Here is a 20714-nt window from a genome sequence, read left to right as displayed (position 1 = left end):
CGCCAAGGAACTCTCGAAAGAGTGCCCCTCACAGCATGAGCGGCGATGTAAAGTGAGATACCTCTCGATTCGGGGGACTAGCCCAGATTCGAGGCGTACCTTAAACAAAGAAGAGTCGCCATCCAAGGAAGTGGGCCCTGGATCCCATGCTGTGCTCTGTTGCAACGGATAACCAGAGATATAAAATAGGGTTCGTGCCTGATGACGAATGAGGAAGGGATTAGGCGCCCCCAATTCGCCCAAGTGCTAGCACCTGGTCTCTTATGCCATTTATTATTAATTTTGAAGAGTTTTGGGCGAAAATCATGCGAAATGAGAACGAATATCTCCGAGATAACGTCTAGCTAATCATGCATGTCTCGGAGATGAATAAGAAGCACACACAAAAGAAATGAAAGATATGTCGCCTAAGAATAGCTAGGTTATGAGTGACATGCCTAATTGGTGTCTAAGTTCTGGTGGACAAGCACATGCATGTTACAGCTAAAGGTATAGGATCTGTACATAAAAATAAGAAAACACAGCAAAACACACAACACAACACGACTCGACACACGACCCGACACGACAAACCCTAGACTCTAATGCAATACTTGACTCGGACCAGAATGGCCATCCATCCTAGCTGCACTACGTATCCCGGCCTCGGGAAGAATCAGAGCCAACGTAGTTCGGTGCCCTATTCTAAACTACGATGCCTAAAACTCTAGGACCGCTATCCTAGACTCGATCAACTAGACTCGACTAGTTTTTAAAGCTTTTTGTGCGATTGCTTAAATTCAAGTGGATTGTGATTTTTACGACTCTCTATATGTCCTAACTAATGCAGGTTGTTTAGCCTTAAGCTAATGCAGGTGGGCCCTACATCCTATGTGTATCTAGGCTGTGCAACATAAAGAAAACCATGGGCTGACTATATGCTTCCTAGTCTAGCCATCGGTTCGACTAAGTGTCTGACCGATCGACTCGAGGCCTCCTAACTCTAGGGACACTCACACGACAGGACACACCACAGGAAAAAAAATGAATCGATAAATCGAGAATGACAGGGAAAATAAAAGGGAGCGTACGATAGGCTCAGGGAGCAATTCTAATGAATCAAACTCAACAATCCTGATCTGCTGAAGATCGGATAGGTCTCACGATCGTCATAGCCTAGCGTTGGGCTCAGCGAGGACAATCCCTGCAAAGGGGCCACGCTACGTCGTCGCCCGTCCCAAAACGTGATAAAAACGTCAGAAAATCGATAAAACCGGCAAACCACGATGAAAACCGGAAATGGAATGAAAAGAGGGCTCTGAGTGACCTGGCAATCACCGTCCTTGCCCATTTTTTTTTTTTTTTTTTTGCTTTTGTTTCGAAATGTTTGAGAAATATTTACAAAAATGGTGACGAAAAGAGTGGAAAAAATAATGGTGTGACTGCACTCAGGATGCCAGCAGCACGCCTGAGCTGCCTACGTACCCCTCAGCTAGGGATCAAGCCATCCGTAGTTCGGAAGGAAAGGTGAGAAATATTTACAAAAATGGTGACTGAAAATGGTGAAAGGGTGTAAAAATGGTGTCTAAAAATGGTGACTGAACTCAGGGTGCCAGCAGCACGCCTGAGCTGCCTACGTACCCCTCTGCTAGGGATCAAGTCATCCGTAGTTCGGACCAGAATTCCTAACTACTCTGCACATGACTCAAGATTTTTTTTGAAATTTTGATTTTTAAAATGTTTTTGGATTTTGAATTGTTTTTGAGATGTTTTTGAATTTTCAAGTGTTTTTTGGAATGTTTTTGTTGTTTTCAAGTATTTTTGAAATGTTTTTATTGTTTTTTTTTTGACACCAGAGAATAAAATCCTATCATCATAAGGGTAGGGAGACTCCTGATATCCCGCAAAGGTTGGACAGCATCCTATGCTTTGCGGGGGGGATGAACAGAATAACAACTCTGCAAGGGTTGGACAGCATCCTATACCTTGCAGGAGTGAATAAAATCACGTGATTGGATGAGGGGATGGACAGAATCCTAACCCCTATGATGATAGGACAGACCCCTGAAAGACTGAAGGACTGACTCCTATGCTGAAGACTGACTCTGAAAGATGGAAGGACGGAATCCTAAACTCTCTATGACAGACTCTAAAAAAAGAAGAAATCCACACAAACGGGCCCCACACAAACGGGTCCCACATCAGCGGGCCCCACACACAGCGGGCCCCACATCAGCGGCGGGCCCCACATCAGCGGCGGGCCCCACACATCAGCGGGTCCCACACATCAGCGGGCCCCACATCAGTGGGCCCCACACGTCAGCGGGTCCCACACCAGCGGGTCCCACACCAGCGGGACCCACACACAACGGGTCCCACACCAGCGGGTCCCACACCAGCGGGCCCCACACACATCAGCGGGCCCCACACACAGCGGCGGGCCACACACAGCAGCGGGCCCCACACACAGCGGCGGGCCACACACAGCAGCGGGCCCCACACAGCAGCGGGCCCCACACAGCAGCGGGCCCCACACACAGCGGGCCCCACACATCAGCGGGTCCCACATCAGCGGGCCCCACACATCAGCGGGGTGTCTACAATCACAAGCAACTCAAGCCTCCAAATAAAACTCAAGAACAAAAACAAACATTCAAGAGAAACTACTTACATGGACTGCTAATCGAGTTTAAAAAAAAATGATCAAAGCTCGGAAAGATTTGAAATCAGCAGCTTGATCCTCTCTCCTTTCAGATTTGCAGACCTCGGATCTTGGCCGGAGATGGAATCATTGCAGGAGGTAGTAAAAATCGACGGAATCCGATGATACTGACCGAAGAAGGGAGAAATTTGCCGGAGATCCGCCGGATCAATATAAAACCACCGGATCTGAGACGCTTGTGGCGTAGATGGAGATGAAGAAGGTGACTGGTAATGAGAGATGTGCGATCGGATTCCGGCAAGGAATTCGCCGGAGAAGATGACTGGCCGGATCTCTCTCTCTGCCGATTTTCTTTTTTTCTTCTCTCTTGTTTTTTCTTCTGCCTCGTTATTCCTTTTTTTTTTTTTGGTTTTTTTCCTTCGTTCTCCCTTTTCTCTCTGGTTCTTCCCCTCTGCGAGAGAACCGAGCTCTCCTCTTGAGTGGGGAGACTCATCATGAGGAGAGCAATCATCATTTATTTTTTGTCCCCCTCTTGTCCCCCCCCATTTCCCATTTCTTTGCAAAATAATAAATAACAAAATAAAAAATAATTTTCAAATGGCATTGGATGCCATGCGAAAACCAAAACCACTCATTACGCCCACTTTAAAAACAAAGAAAATGATGACGGTCGTTATTCTCTCTTTGACCACATAAGCGGGTCCCACAACAGCGGGCCCCACACAAGCGGGCCCCACGCAAGCGGGTCCCACATCAGCGGGCCCCACATCAGCAGGTCCCACACAAACGGGCCCCACAAAAGCGGGCCCCACAAAAGCGGGTCCCACACAGGCGGGTCCCACACAAACGGGTCCCACACAAGCGGGCCCCACATTCTCTTTTGCTCGGATTAATTTCATTCATTTTCCGTCTGACCTCGGGATTTTATTCGAATATGCGGGTTTAGGGCCTTGTCAAAATGGGGTGTCTACACATTGTGATAACCAGGCTGTATTACATATCGCTGCCAATCCAGTTTTTCACGAGCGTACCAAACATATAGAACTAGATTGCCATTTCATTCATGAAAAGATTCAACGAGGGCTCATTCGTACGGCATATTTCTGTACTTCCGATCAGCTTGCCAATGTCTTCACCAAACCATTGGGCCACAACCAATTCCATCAACTCATTGGCAAGATGGGTGTGTTGAGCCTTCTCCAACACCCTCCATCTTGAGGGGGGGGGGGGGGTATTACGGATATTCTCTGTGATTCCCTGTATAAATCATGTCCATATTTAGCTCATTAACTTGTTGCTATTAGGACCTTGCTTATAGGACATGATTCACTGTAATTAGATTTATTTACACTGTAATTAGATTGATTTACTTTCCATATTTAGCTCCCTATATTTTCTATTTAATTGGCAGTCCGTACATCGATTGAATTAATCAATATATGAGGATTTTGTATTGCCCTATACTCAAAGTTTATCATAGCCTTCATCGGGTTAAGAGGCGGGTTCACGTTGACAGTTTAGAGTTTTGGCTTGGCTTTAGCCCAACCCGACCCAAGTTGCACCAGAGAGAGAGAGAGAGAGAAACTTTCCTTGTATCTATTAGAATATGTGAGACATTAGGATTGGGTCGAGGTTGACCGTTGGACAATCATGGTGGTAGATTAGGCAAGCGGGTTAAGATAGTTAACCTATGGATTAAGCAATAAGATTGAATTAGAAATTAGGCTAGATTAGAATGTTCCGTTCTCTTCTCTTTCCCTCTGTCTCTCTAGCAGTCTTGAACTCGACACCTCATGGCATAGGTAAAGCCTCAAACCACTAGAGTGTGCAAAGAATGGTAAGATTCTTGGTCTCCGGATAAAGTGGACCCTCTCATCATATTCACCTCTTGTATAGACCTGGCAAACGGGTAACCCGGGCGGGTACGGGTAGCCTTTCATGAACCCGGAACCCACCCGGGCGGGTACGGATATACCCGCGGGTAACCCGGCAAATTTAAAGAAGAAATTATATATATATATATATATATATATATATATATATATATATATATATATGAGGAAAAAGGATTGTACGCTCGACCGTATCTAAAGTTAGGTACGGTAGAGTGCCAAATCACATGGGTCCCCCATTTTTGGTGGACATCTAAACCATTCATTTGCAAGGCCCCATCATAGATAGGGTGCATACCAAAAATCAGCACCATTGAATCATCCTAACCGCTCCAAAACTGGAGGCCAAAATGGGCAGATTTGTGGACAAACACTGTCTGTCCATTTTGGCCTCCACAAATGGATGGGTTAGGATGATCCTATGGAGCTGATTTTTGGTATGCACCCTATCTATAATGGGGCCTTGCAAATGAATGGTTTAGATGCTCACCAAAAATGTGGGACCCATGTGATTTGGCACTCTACCGTACCTAACTTTAGGTACGGTCGAGCGTACAATCTTATTCCTCTATATATATATATATATATATATATATATATATATATTTAAGAAAAGAAATTATATGATGAATGGGTGTATGAACACATAAATGTGGTACGATGGATGTACAAGCCTTGATATTTAATCCAACAACAGCTTCTTAACAAGTCAGCTGCTGTTGGATCAAATATCAAGGATGGGATGATGAGTACATGTTTATACACCCATTCATCATACAAATTTTCATCTACTTTAACAAATGTTTGTTTTGGTACAACCAAAGATACCAGTTACATGGTCTGATTGCTTTGACTTGTTTTGTTGGCCCACCCACATAGTCTATTTTTTAGTGTTTAGTGTTTAGGCCTTAAGAATAAAAAGTTAAAAACCGAATGGCGGGTAACCCGCGGGCACCAACGCCCAACCCAGACCCACCCGCGGGTCACGGGTACGGGTTGGGTGCGGGTATTTTTTTTCGCAGGTATTGAAATTGGTACCCGTACCCCTGTGGGCTGGGTGTACCCGCGGGTACGGGTCCCATTTTGCCGGGTCTACTCTTGTAACATGCATGTCACGACAAAGACTCTTAAGTAATCACGAACCTCTTTAATACAGAGATTTCTAGTACATACGATATGTTGGATTTTCCCAGGAACAAGCATAGATTTGGATTTCAGAGGCAAATCAGGTACCCTGTGAGGGATGTGAAGATCTTTTAGGACTAAGACCAACATCGTCCTAATTTTTTTAGATCGCCTTAAACGCCAAACATCAACAAAATCTTCAAAAGCAATGGATTTGGAATACCCTAGAAGCCATGAAAATCGTTTGCAGCTCTGATTTTCAGAAAGCCATTTGTAGCTTTAAACAAATTTGTACTTTTCTCGTTGATATGTTGCCGTTATATCCTAGCCGCTTGTTGTCTTCTTCTCATTCTCTTTCTTTTTGTTTCCTATTGATATCTTATTTTAGTTAAGGTGACTTACTTAGGTGCGTGCCTGAAATAATACGTTAGTCAGTCGAGGTGCCTTGCCTTTTTGAGGTGCGTGCTTGATAGAGTACTTTCAAATTCCATGAGGATCGACCCATGATGTCCTGCCCATCGAGGCTTTCTTTTACCCATTGAGGTTCATCCTTGCCTATTATGGCATTGGTTTATAATGACTCATTCCTACTTACTCATGGAGGCTTGAGTCTTGTCTAGCCCACGGAGGCTATGATCCATTGGCTTTAAAGCATTCTTTGCGACAAATCAATAAGAGTCATCATCACCGACAATGTCATCATCATCAAGGGATTTTCATCATCAATTCTTGACGGTGTGCAAAATTTGGTGGATTTTGATTACATTTGTAATTTTGGGAATTCTATTGTGTTAGGAAAATTCTATTGTAATATCAAACGTTTGTCGATTTTTTCAATCCACATACGTTTGAGGGGATATGTTAGAATATGTGAGGCATTAGGATTGGGTTGAGGTTGACCGTTGGATAGTCATGGTGGTAGATTAGGCAAGTGGGTTAAGATTGGCAACCAAGCCGGATAAAGCGATAAGATTGAATTAGAAATGAGGCTAACTTAGAATGTTCCATTCTCTTCTCTTTTCCATAGATATCTTGATTTCCTTCTATATTATAATATTAAGTGCTCTATATAAGCCCCATTGATTCTCTCTGCAATGCATCCAAGAATTAGTAGAAATTCTGAAATTAGTGCAATCTTCTCTAATTGTATCAGTATCCGTTCAATTTTAACCGCTCAGTAACTAAAATAAAATCTGAGAGTCAAGGGCTAACAGGGATTTCACGTGGACCGACATGGAATCCATGTTAGTTTCTCTCCCAATGGAAAGCCAACTAAACAGCCAGTCAACATGTTATGTTCTGACGAGCAAACCCATACATGAAAATGCTTGAAAGAAATGCATAGTTAGTCTCCCTCCTAAAAGAAATGCATAGTTGATTTTGGAAGATTTGACGTAGGGGGGTCAAATAAATCGTATAATGACACAGGGGTCTAGCTATAGCAAAAATGACATAAGGGGGTCAAAACGTGGGTTTCAAAGTTGCTATGGACGAAAATACCCTTCCAATGAAGACACTTTTTGCTTTATACTTTTTAAAAATATTTGTTTTATTTTTAGATTTTCAGGTGACATGACTGCTACTTTTTCCCTCCTCTTCCATTTTTGTCTTTTTTTTACCACTTATCTTCTTCCCCATTAAACCCACTGTAGCACTATTCCTTGCCTACAAACGTCCGGCGAGCACGTCCTCCGTTAAACCCATTTGAAGTTTTGAAAACCCTCTTCGTCTCTTTTCATTTTGTCATTTTTTTTAAAACCCTCTTCGTAAAACCCACTGTTTCCCTCCTCTTTTTGTCTTTCCTTTACCACTTATCTTCTTCCCCATTAAACCCATTTTAGAGCTTTGAGCACTGTTTCTTGCCGCTGCACATCCGGCCACTGGCGAAAAAGATGTTGAACGTCAGACATTGAATGTCTTCCTCGTGCAAAAGAAGATAGTAGGGGATTAAGATTAGGTTGTTTTCCAATGTTATTTGAGGTTTATTTATAGTATTTTGCACATTTCAGCTTATGTTTTTTTTTTGTTTTCTTGCTTATATCAATGGAAATATGTTGTTTTTGTTATTTACGGTTTGTTTTCTTTATTGTATGTGGGTGGAAGAAGAAGAAGAGAGTAATGAAAAGTGTGTTATTTTTGGTTTGTGTAGTGTATGACCCAAAAGTGTAGTGTATTTAGGTTCTTGATGACCCCCATCCCCCTCCCCTCCCCTCCCAAATAATGGCTTAGAGAACCCCCAAAACCCCATATATATACCTGGTAACCCTATATAGGTACCTGAAATAGGTGATATGACTTTTAAGAATTAAAAAGCATTTCAGTTTCCCTCTCTTTCTCTTTCCTCTTCTCTCTTCCCTCTTCTCTCCTCCCGTCTGTGTTTTTTTTTTCCGTCCTCTTCTCCGGCGATCTCTACGGGTCTGTTTGGCTCGTGAATCTAGGCGGGAAGGGGAAGTGAAAGGAGATTTGTGCAGAATGGCAATGAAAGGACCTTATGGGGGTGGGGTTTTGAAGTAACGTTTGGTTGTAGGGATGCTTACTAGGATTTTGTTGGAACTAAATTCCCAAATGCCATTTGGTTACAAGAATTTAGCGGAAGATATGCGACGAAGCAGTGCGTGGAGCCTCATCCGTCGTTTGAGAAGGCCATTCCTGTTGAAATTCTAATATAGAAACTCGGTTTTGTGGGTTTGCCATTCGGTTCTCATTGGAGAGCCACATGGGCCGACTGTATCCCGACATTGTTGTGGGTGTTTTGACCATCGGGTTTGAAAAACACAACCAAACGACGTGCCGGCATCTAAAATTCCCACGAAATTCTAATGAGATGCCTCATTTTTGACAACCAAACAGAGCCGTAGGCAATCTCTCCGGCGATCTCGACGAAGGTGAAGCACGTATGAAACGTGGAAAACAGTAAACCCTACCCGGTCTCAGTTTATTTTTCATGATTTGTCTTCGGTGTGAGTACGAAGTAGAGCTGTAGTTTGTAGTCAGTTGACAAATTTGTATTCTCACCTGTCATAGTAGAGATGTAGATGTAGTTTGTAGTCTCACCTCTCATACTAAAAGCTTTTGAACTACATTTATGCTTTTGAACTTTCCATGAATAAAAGCTTTCTTAACATCCATTTATTTTGAGCAACAAATTCTTGAAACTAACAAATAAAGATTAACATTAAAGAAATTGATGCTTTAACAATAGGAGTTGAGTGTATATTTAGAGAAAAAATAAACCATTTGTGGCAAACACACCGTTCTTACAGTTGGGGTACATGTTTCCAGATGGCATTCTTATACAATCACATATCTTTCTCCGTTGCCTTCACCCCCTTGTTATCTTTCATATTATTTTCTTTACTATCTAAAAGAAATAATTTGCAAATATTTTATTTAAGAGAAATGTGGCAGTGTGATATGATAATGCGCAAAGGGTGGTTGTGCTCCATAAGATATTGCTATTATTAGTAATTCAAAACTCATGCTATCCCATTTAGCTTTTGTGTTAAATGTGAAAGTGCTTGCGAAAAGAAGACAGACATGAGTTTGAAGAGTGTAGGGATTGAATTTTTGAGGGCCCATAATCCCTTCTCTAATACCATGCATAGCTCCCCTCTATTGCCCTTGAGAAGCCCCCCTTAGGTACTAATAACCCCTTTTTTGTAGCTGAAAACCCATGACTTTCAACTTGACGACCATCTTCTGGATTTGATAGACCCTCCAAGTACTTCTTCTACCCCATTTGAGGGCCCATAATCCCTTCTCTAATACCATGCATAGCTCCCCTCTATTGCCCTTGAGAAGCCCCCCTTAGGTACTAATAACCCCTTTTTGTAGCTGAAAACCCATGACTTTCAACTTCAGGACTTTCTTCTGGATTTGATGGACCCTCCAAGGGTACTTCTTCTACCCCATTTGAGTGGCCATAATCCCTTCTCTAATATCATGCATAGCTCCCCTCGGTTGCCCTTGAGAAGCCCCCCTTAGGTACTAATAACCCCTTTTTTGTAGCTGAAAACCCATGACTTTCAACTTCACGACCATCTTCTGGATTTGATGGACCCTCCAAGGGTACTTCTTCTACCCCATTTGAGGGCCCATAATCCCTTCTCTAATACCATGCATAGCTCCCCTCTATTGCCCTTGAGAAGCCCCCCTTAGGTACTAATAACCCCTTTTTTGTAGCTGAAAACCAATGACTTTCAACTTCAGGACTTTCTTCTGGATTTGATGGACCCTCCAAGGGTACTTCTTCTACCCCATTTGAGTGGCCATAATCCCTTCTCTAATACCATGCATAGCTCCCCTCGGTTGCCCTTGAGAAGCCCTCCTTAGGTACTAATAACCCCTTTTTTGTAGCTGAAAACCCATGACTTTCAACTTCACGACCATCTTCTGGATTTGATGGACCCTCCAAGGGTACTTCTTCTACCACATTTGAGTGGCCATAATCTCTTCTCTAATACCATGCATAGCTCCCCTCGGTTGCCCTTGAGAAGCCCCCCTTAGGTACTAATAACCCCTTTTTTGTAGCTGAAAACCCATGACTTTCAACTTCAGGACTTTCTTCTGGATTTGATGGACCCTCCAAGGGTACTTCTTCTACCCCATTTGAGTGCCCATAATCCCTTCTCTAATACCATGCATAGCTCCCCTCGGTTGCCCTTGAGAAGCCCCCCTTAGGTACTAATAACCCCTTTTTTGTAGCTGAAAACCCATGACTTTCAACTTCACGACCATCTTCTGGATTTGATGGACCCTCCAAGGGTACTTCTTCTACCACATTTGAGTGGCCATAATCCCTTCTCTAATACCATGCATAGCTCCCCTCGGTTGCCCTGGAGAAGCCCCCCTTAGGTACTAATAACCCCTTTTTTGTAGCTAAAAACCCATGACTTTCAACTTCACGACCATCTTCTGGATTTGATGGACCCTCCAAGGGTACTTCTTCTACCCCATTTGAGTGACCATAATCCCTTCTCTAATACCATGCATAGCTCCCCTTTATTGCCCTTGAGAAGCCCCCCTTAGGTACTAATAACCCCTAATTAGAAGTGGAGCTTAAGTTGGTGCTGGTTTATTTTTGTTTATCTCTTTACCGTCTTTTGTAGCAATACCATTTCTAGTTTCATATTAGTTTTATTCTCACTTTGAGTTTGCTCATCAAATCATGTTTTCATAACATTTGGTGTCTTGATTTATATCTCCGTTTTGCAACTCCCCTTTAGACTTATATTTATGGCCAAATGTATCTTCATTCTTTTATGCTTTCCAGAAAATGATATTATGTGCTCTTTGAATAATGCGTGGTATTGCTTGTGCCTCACTAGTCAACTTCATTGCTTTCTGATCAAGAAGTATTTAGCGAAGCACCGTTTCAAAAAAAAAAATGTAATTAGTGAATCATTCCCCATGACTTTAGGTTCTTACGTTTTTCTGTTTTCCATGTTGTAGTTGATGAAGAAATGCTCTTGGCCCTTGCCCATCAAAAGTATAAGGCAGGGAATTATAAACAAGCGCTAGAGCACAGCAATGCCGTTTACGAGAAAAACCCTCGCCGAACTGATAATCTTCTCCTTCTGGGTGCAACTCACTATCAGGTAGGGTCTTTTCATTTTACGGTTTTTTCTTCTCATTTCTTTTGAATATGTTTATTCTTGTAATTTCACTTTTCTCTTTTTATGAAAGCACATATCTCATAGTTTGTATTTTGATGAGTTTATAGTGGAAGTCTCTGAAAGCCACGAGTCTTTATTGTGTTCAAGCTGCTTTTGGTTCTAAATTGATTTTGAACAGTTCGATTTTGGCCGACAAGGATTTCTCTGACCTTCAATATATATTCATATTTTCTAGTTGCACGATTTTGATATGTGCATTGCAAAGAATGAAGAAGCTCTTCGTATTGATCCACATTTTGCAGAGTGCTATGGAAACATGGCCAATGCTTGGAAGGTAACTGCTGTATCAATTACTGATTGTTATAAAATTGAAATGGATTCTCTGCTAATGAATTCTAATGGAACATGGTTCCTGTTTTATTTCCATACAGGAGAAAGGCAACATTGACCTTGCCATTCGATATTATTTAGTTGCTATTGAGGTCTGTATATCGTGTTAACCCAATTGCATTTATCCTATTAAGTACCTAAAAAATCTCTCTGCTATTAATGGAATGGGTATATTTTAACTCTGTTTTCTCGATCATAAGAATGACTTCATTTAAACATTTCTTCACTATGACTGACTTTTCCCATATGCATGAAGATTATGATTTTTGTGGGTTTGGAGAATGGAGAGTAATCTAGTATAGTCTAGAATACTAGTAGGCAGGATTAAGCATGTAAGAAAATGGTGTTATGTACACGGGGATTACAAAAGCATAAGTAATTTATTCATGTTTCATTGATCTGTTTATTTTTCTGTTTTTAGCATAGTTACCGGTTAATTCAGATACTCGGTTTGGCTTGGTATGCAATTTACCAATTCCCTTTACATGCTTATATAGGATACAGAAACCTGGAAACCCAAATTCATTTTGAAGTAGACATGTGTCAGTTGATTCTCGAGCGAAGCAAGCTTTTACTTAAACATGTTCCGTAGAACAAAGGTACCTTGTATCACATAAGTTTGCAACAATGCTTTTGTAGGTTTACTAAAACTGAATTTGTCCATCGACCAAGCAAAGCACACACCAGCCATGTTAACTCGTGGCTACAAATGGATACATAGCGATCCTCACACAATGAATGACTTTCCAGCCCAAGCTAATTACATCCAGTATGTCTATGATAAGTATGCAATGACTTCACAACATCAATTGGTGTTTGGAGAGTTCATGCTGTTGTTTTGCTCAGTTCACACTGCTTGTAGTCGTGTACGCAACAAATTTAGGAATGCAATTGCATATATGTACTTGTAAGTCTTCCAACATATGGCTATTATATATTGGACCTGTGCAAACTTTATATCTATGGTTACAATCAGATTGATGTGCAACTTTCATGCTGTTTGATTGTTGAAAAAGAGTATGCTATCTTGAATCCGGTCAACTCTGGAGTTCTCAGAGTTCATCTTGGTAATTGAACCGGTGGATCTTCATTTCAAAGGAGCTAGTTCATTTGCTTAGATTGCCAGAGCACTTATATATTGGGTAATTTATCCATGTAGTGATAGGAAAGTGCGCAGAATCTTTGCCAGGTTCTTGTAACCATTTTAAATCATTTGCTAGTTATGTAAATCCAAGGGAGATTGCTTGCACTACTTTCAACTACTTGTTGGTGATATGTTTCACCTCCTTTGCATGCCAATGTTTCAATGAAGCATTAAGTTAGCACTGCTGCTTTTTTTTCTTTCTTTTGCCCTGGCTGAAATCTTCAAAACTACTAATTGCCTGAATTGGATTGGATTTTTTCCCTCATCTGCTTTGTTTGATATTTGGATGTGGTTCTGTTCTGTTTGATATGGAATTGTAGTTTATCTTTAGTTCTTTTTGTTGTTTGCAGCTCCGCCCCAATTTCTGTGATGCATGGTCAAACTTAGCTAGTGCATACATGAGGAAAGGAAGGCTTAATGAAGCAGCCCAGTGTTGCCGCCAGGCTCTTATGTTAAACCCTCGTTTGGTGAATTTTTGTTTTGTTGTGCCCTTCTGCTCTTTTCTTGGGTTTTAGTCCCCTTTATGTTATTATCGCAATGCTTTTCTTTCTCTGGCAGGTTGATGCTCATAGCAATCTTGGAAATCTGATGAAGGCACAAGGTTTAGTACAAGAAGTAAGTCAAGTGATTTCTATGTGTTATTTTCACTAGATATGCATGTCAGACCAATCGACTAGCCGGAGTCCAACAAACTAGAAATCGATATTTGATGTAGGACTGGTTGAACAAGTTGAAATCATGGCACAAATTGCACTGGAAGAACTGAATAGCTTGAAGTTGATCAGAAAATTCAGAGTATTTGTGCAGCAACATCATCATAAGAAGGCTAGAAGAGCATGAATTCTTTCATTAATACAGCTAAAATTGCAGATAATAGATGACATGCTTATTACTTTATGAGCTTTTAGCAAAACCTTGCTCAAACCCTGGACAATTCAAATTCATTTCCTAATTTAAGAATACTTTCTAACATGGAAACCACATCAAAACCTTGTGCTATTCCTATATGGTTCCCGTCCTCTATATTTAGTCTAATTAACAACTAGACAATTCTTAACTCCAATCGAAGCCTTAAACCAGATCTCCACTTAGAGTCAACCTATAGCATCAAAACTTCACCAAAACTCTACCTTATTTTGTTAAACTTCCCTTTGCAGGAGAAAACTGTTACTAGTTGGTATTTGCTAACGGCCATGAAGTTGCTAATTTTGGCTGCTTCCCAAAAGCCTATACTCAAAATATTTTATTTTATTGCGAAAATATCACGATAAATGCACAATGTCATTTTTCCCTAATTTTATTCGTAAATTTTATATTATTATATTTTAAATATTTATATTTCCAATTTTCCTGATATAAACCCGAATATAACAAAAAACTTCAAATTTCCCCAGATATACCCTTCCCGAGTAATTCCCGAGACAAATATCTGTGTTTGGTCGTATGTTACATGAATTCTTCTAAATGGCCGAGGTACCCATGTTGGATACTGGCGCTTCATGGAGTCAATGGGACACTACTAAATCTCTTTTATCAACCTTTTATCTGAAATCTGAATTACAGTAACACAAATATACAGTTGCCAAAGGTTTTAAATTATATCCATCTTCATAGTAAGTTTTTTCTGCCATTAAAAAAAATATAGCAAGTTTTTTCTGTGAGAATAAAACACTACATTTACTTAATTTTATGAAAACTCCCATTGTATTAACTCAGGCCAGTTCAGCTAATTGTTGTTTCTAATGTTTATGACCTGTACAGGCATACACTTGCTATCTTGAGGCTCTGCGCATACAACCAACTTTTGCAATTGCTTGGTCAAATCTTGCGGGTCTTTTCATGGAGGCAGGGGATCTTAGCAGAGCCCTTGCATATTATAAGGTGCATCACTTCTTCCTTTTTTATGAATCATGACACGATTCCATGACATGATTCTGGGGGCGCATGGGGTTCTTAGACATTAATGTTGATGCTTAGTTTTTCTTCTTATATGGTTGAAAATTTAGTAACTCATCTGTTCCTTTTTTTGTGAGAAACAATTTATTAAATGCAAGGCAAATACAATAAAGGTGGATGTGGGCATAAGCAAACCATAGCCTGCATAAACAAATGCTGATCTCCAAAGACCCAATCTCCTGTAACATTTTTGCTTATCTATGAGGGGACAATCATTAATTTCTTTGATGACATTCAAGGAATCTCCTTCGATAAAGGGCCCCCTTGTCAAGAAAAGAAATCTCCTTCCTGGCATGTATTATTTACTTTGTATGCCATCAAAATTGCAATTTTCTGGAATTCATCCAGTAATAATTGTGCAATTTTGAATTGATAACTACATGGAACACTTAAATGCATTGTATGACGTCAAGCTTATTCAGTGTAGAATCATAGTATCATCTAGAGCCCAACGAGTTTACCATGGGCACTTTGGTACAAACGTAATTATATTGGTGATTAACATAAACTTTGATAAAATAACAAAAATTCGAAAGGTAATTTGGAAAAAAATGTCAATTTAATTCCAATCAATGCCAATATCATGTGTCTGTGTTTTTTTTTTCTTTGGGGGGTGGGGGAGGGGGTCGTCAATGAAGTTAGATTCATGAAACTTTCAAACTTGACACTCATCTTCTAATACTCAATCTTCCAATACCCAGCCATCTGTTGCATGGATTCGGATTCGAGGTGGCGGATTCGGCTAACTCCCAAAAGTAGGATTTGTGGATTCAGTAATTTTTAAATAAAATAAAATTTTAAAAAATCTCAACTCAACTAAGCCTTTGTCCCAAACTAGTTGGGGTCGGCTAATGAATCCTTTAGAAAATTTTCATGAAGAAAGTGAACGGATCTACCCGGTTCAAATTGACTAAGTCTAATCCTGACACTTGTTGGGTTTGTCTACGTGGATCATTTTCTTCCATTCTATCCTAGCCAAGGTCATGTTCTTTGTTATGTTCCTAGCCCTCAAGTCTTTCATCGCTGTTTCTACCCAAGTTGTTTTCGGTCTACCCCTACCTCTTTTTACTTCATCGACTTGGCACCAGCCACTTCTTCTCACTGGAGCATCCAAATGCCTACGTTGGATATGCCCAAACTATCTTAATCGGTGCTCTCTCATCTTCTCCACAATTGGTGCCACCCCCACCTTTTTACGGATGTCTTCATTTTTAATTTGATCTAACCTTGTGTGACCGCACATCCATCTTAAGCATTCGCATCTCCGCTACACTCATCTCATGCACATGCTGCTTCTTGGTGGCCCAACATTATGAGCCATACAGCATGACTGGCCTCACAAGTGTCTTTTTAAATAAAATTTTAAAAAATAATAAATTATATATATAGAGGAAAGTTTTTCTAGTAGAGAACCTTCTCTATTCCGCCGACCAAAAAACACAGTGGTCCCACATTATTTGGATAATCCAAAACATTCATTTGATAGAGGCCCTAGCATAGATAGGGTGTGCCCAAAAAATCAGCTGCATAGGATCATCCTAACCATTTGATTTGTGGAGGTTAAAAATGGACAGATTTGTGGAGTTTATAAGCGTCCATTTTAACCTCCATAAATCGAAGGGTTAGGATGATCCTATGGAGATGATTTTTTAGGCACATCCTATCTATGTCAGGCCCATCAAATGAATGCTTTGGATCATCAAAACAACGTGGGCTCACTGTGTTTTTAACCTCCACTGTCCATTCTTAACCTCCACAAATCGAAGGGCTAGGATGATCCTATGGAGCTGATTTTTTGGGCACACCCTATCTATGCTAGGGCCCATCAAATGAATGCTTTGGATCATCCAAACAACATGGGCCCGCTGTGTTTTTGGTCGGCGGACTAGAGAAGGTTCTCTAGTTGGCCGACTAGAAAAACTTTCCTTATATATATATATATACATGAAAAAATTGAGGGTGGAGGGTAAAGGCGTTAGAGATTTTATTAAGAGAGCCGAACAAGGAAGGGGGGTTGATATTCGAGGGTCGAGATGCTAGGGTTTTTATTGAAAGAGCATGGGTTGTGCTTTCATATAAAAAAAAGTTAAGAAGGACATATGTTTAAAGAGAAATATATAGGATTCGCATTTTAAGAGAAAGCGATCAGTCAGATTCGCCTGAAAGAACAAGAACAAGAATTCGGGTGTGTCCCACGCGAATCCAAGTCCGATTCGCATGTGGAGGCATGTCGACACGGGTTCAGCATAGGGCGGCAAAGAATCCACGCAACACAGCATAATCAGTGTCATTACTATACTAGCTCACTTACAAAAAGGACTTTCTATGGAAGGATGAAGAAGAATGCAAGAAGTATCATTTGGAAAGACAGGTGTGGTGTGCAAGATGAAAATTAGGTGGGCATAGGGATAAAAGTTCGTGGGAGATGAACCTAGCTACAAACCATTAAAAAAACAAACAAACATGAACCAGGCTAAAAGCTCTCTATGGCGAGTAGGTTCGGAGATTTGGGGTGGAAGTAGATAGTTTGTGGAAGTAATAATAAAAAACATGGGTTGGAATGGGGGTGGTTGGCTTTTTATAGGACAACTAGAAATGCCAGATTGCGTGCATGTGAAGCTATTAGCGGTTTAACCGTTTTAGGAGATTTTTTGGTTTTGGATTGGGAGTGGGTCACGCAACTAGATCTTGGCTGGACTCTTGGTGATGTACCTTTAAAGGATTCCTTACGAGTTATGTTTATATTGGCCAGAGATAACACGAGTGGTGGATTACTACTCAAGGGAAGGTAGTAAAATCATTTGGAGGCCATTTTCAAGAATGTTTTTTTTTGGGGTCACAAGATAGTTTTGTAGCGCTTTGCGGTCTCGAGGGTACCTACATATGGATAAAAGGGACAAAAATGCAATGGAAATAGTTTGCAAAAAGGCCGTTCTCAATCAGGATTTTCTATTTTAAGCTGATTGGGAGGGGTGATGTTGTTAAGAAGTGTTGTTGTTAATGTTACATTGACTTATGGATGATAATCTTACTTGGGGCACCTAGGGTCATTCACTTATAGACAGTGTTTCCGCATTCAAAATGCGGATGCGGGTCAAAATGCAGTCGAAGAAAATCCTAGTCAAGTGCTCGGTTGACGCGGCTATGTGCTTGGTTGATGTAGTCATAACTCGGGAGAGTCAAAGGAGTTTTGATTGACCGTAGGGCAAAACACGGAACGCGGCGGAAAAATGCGGAACGCGGCTAAGGAAAAGAAAGTCGACTCTGGGTGTCCACGTTGACGCGGGGGAGTTTTAAAACTATGCTTATAGATGATAATCCTACTAGCAGGGTTGAAATTTTCATAGTAAACAGGGACAATTTTTTATCCTGGATAATATTTACCGTGGAAAATGACGGCCAATCCAGTGAAATATTTTCCAAGAAAAAAATTCCTGCTTCAATATTTTTCAAAAATACAGTATTCCATGTCTAATATATAGGTAGTCCAGATTGTGGAAACCAGTGAACTGGTAGTGAACATTTTTTTGATCGGGGCTACCCCATGCACCAGTTTAGGACGTTCCTAGTTCTTACTTCCTATTGCAACATTTGGCATTGGTTGACTGGCTACTGAAAACAGAGTTTCATTTAATGGCATCTCCTGGTCATTACAGAACTCTTTTCTATTAAGATTTTCCTTATGGTTCAATACTATATTTGTACCAACTGATTTGAACTTCTCTGCTTGATGACTTTTTTTTTTAATTTGCTTTCAGGAAGCAGTCAAGCTCAAGCCAACATTTGCTGACGCCTACCTGAATCAAGGAAATGTTTACAAGGTAAGCCATTAATGTATTGTACGAATAGGGTCAGGTAGCAGCAAATGCCAGGACTGGTTTCTGGAGAGAGAAACAGATATTTCTTTTGCCTTTTCCAGGCCATGGGAATGCCGCAAGAGGCTATCGTGTGTTGTCAGCGTGCTCTTCAGGCCCGACCAGACTACGCAATGGCTTATGGTGAGTGCTAATTGCCTTGTTCCATATTAATTTTTGCGTAGGGTGGCTAGCGTTGGACCCAGTGAATGCCGGATTGATTTTCTAGCCAGTACATGCAAGTTTTTGGTGGATTCCCTCCTGGGGAGATCCACCGATTACCTGTTGGTTCATGAGAAATCAGCCGTGTAGTAATTCTCAGACAGGGCTTATAGATTCTGATGTGAATTTTCTTTGGACTATCCCACTCTCCAACCTTGCGTAGTTTAGGTCATAGCCCAGGTCCATTACAGCAGTGCCTGGAACCTATGTCACAAATATCTCCGATATTTTGATAAAATGACAAAATCCTGATATAATCCGGTGAAATAAAAAAAAATAGCGATATTTTTATTTACCTTGATAATATCACGATAATATTTTTCATTTTTTTTTATTTTTAATGTTTTTCCTGATATAAACCTGGAAAAATAAAAAAATAATATATCCCGAGATTTTCCCTTGCCGAGAAATTGCCGGAAACGATATTTGTGACATAGCCTGGAACTGAGTCAGATATCACTCCAGCTATGATTTGTGGACACGGACACGAGTATCGCGTCTCGACACGGACACGGGGTGTCGGACACGTCAAACTCCCAAAATTTAGAAACGGGGACACGGCTAAAATAGAAAGTACATATACTCATGATTTGTGGACACAGATTCGTGTGCCGAGTTTCGACCAAGTCTTGACACGGATATGATGTATCTGACATGGAAACCCATAAAAAACTAGAAATAGTGTCACACTCATACACATACATACATATAAAGTTGCTAACACTTCTAGCAATACATTTGAAAATGTCTAAAGGAGTGTCGACACGTGCGGACACGGGTGTCGTGTCGTGTCCGACACGACACGTGTGTCGGCAATAAATTCGAAGTGTCGGCCAAATCATAGCACTCTAGTCATAGCCGTTGAGCATTTCAGAGTTAAAAATGTCACTGCCAATATCATTGAAGCTGATCTCATGCACATATTTTAATGAAATGCGTAAAAAGTACAGGTCTAAACCCATGGTGACCAACTTAAGTAGATAATAAGTTGCATCAATTTCCTCGCTTTAATTGCCTACAAATTATGCTGAGTAACCACACATTGGGTGGAATCATTTTTGTGCAGGGAATCTAGCTAGTATTTATTATGAACAAGGCCAGCTTGATTTGGCGATTATCCATTACAAGCAAGCGATTGCTTGTGACTCAGGATTCTTGGAGGCATACAATAATCTGGTAGGTCCTCTTATTTCTATGCTGGAGCATTATGTGAATACTATTATGTTGGGCAAATGACATTCTTTTCTTACTTACAAAAAATTGGTGTGTCCCGTTATACGTCTGAAAGGGGAATGCCCTTAAAGATGCTGGCAGAGTGGAAGAAGCAATCAACTGCTACCGGGTTGGCCCCATTCCACCTTCTCATTAATAATGCTTTTTATAGGTGCTATTATGCTTATCATATTATATTCTGATTGTGTTTCTTTTATTGCATGAAGTCATGCCTTGCATACCAGCCTAAGCATCCACAGGCTCTTACCAACCTTGGGAACATAAATATAATCATAATAATAACATTGGAAGTATCCCGACTTATGAAATGCATAGAAGTTTGAGAAAATATGGCAATATGGTGATCTAATATTTTGATATATCTATAAAGGCAGTTATATGAAAATTACAGTTGTATTAAAATTAAGTCGTATTTAAGGTAAAACATAGCATAAGTTGTGTCAATGTAAATCACAGTTGCGTAATGGTTTTCTCGCTCCTTAACATCTTGCAGAAGTAAACAGTGATGGAAAACCAAGTGGTTGTGATTTGAGAAAGCTTACAAAATACTGATTAGTTGAAGTCATAATAATCATAAATTGATCAGTACGGCTTTCCAATGGGTTCTAGATCAACAACTTCAGCCCACAATCTATCGACCTA

The 20714-nt window shown here is 40.6% G+C and overlaps 1 protein-coding gene across 1 annotated transcript; it reads left to right on the top strand.

The window, feature by feature from the left end:
* The first annotated feature begins 10957 nt into the window (after window positions 1–10957).
* Window positions 10958–20395, top strand: LOC143861661 (uncharacterized). The gene is made up of 12 exons (XM_077372546.1): window positions 10958–10964; window positions 11110–11255; window positions 11509–11607; window positions 11705–11755; window positions 13158–13274; window positions 13366–13422; window positions 14569–14688; window positions 18522–18584; window positions 18683–18761; window positions 19906–20015; window positions 20128–20181; window positions 20279–20395. The coding sequence occupies exons 1-12, from the start codon at window positions 10958–10960 to the stop codon at window positions 20393–20395; spliced, it is 1020 nt and encodes a 339-aa protein (XP_077228661.1).
* The last annotated feature ends 319 nt before the right edge of the window (window positions 20396–20714 follow it).

This window comes from Tasmannia lanceolata, unplaced genomic scaffold (assembly GCF_043159265.1).
Source record: "Tasmannia lanceolata isolate RefF3 unplaced genomic scaffold, GAP_Taslan_0.1 ptg000037l, whole genome shotgun sequence".
Lineage (NCBI taxonomy): Eukaryota > Viridiplantae > Streptophyta > Magnoliopsida > Canellales > Winteraceae > Tasmannia > Tasmannia lanceolata.
Note: the sequence above shows the minus strand (reverse complement) of the source record. Positions and strands in the feature narration are given on the sequence as shown.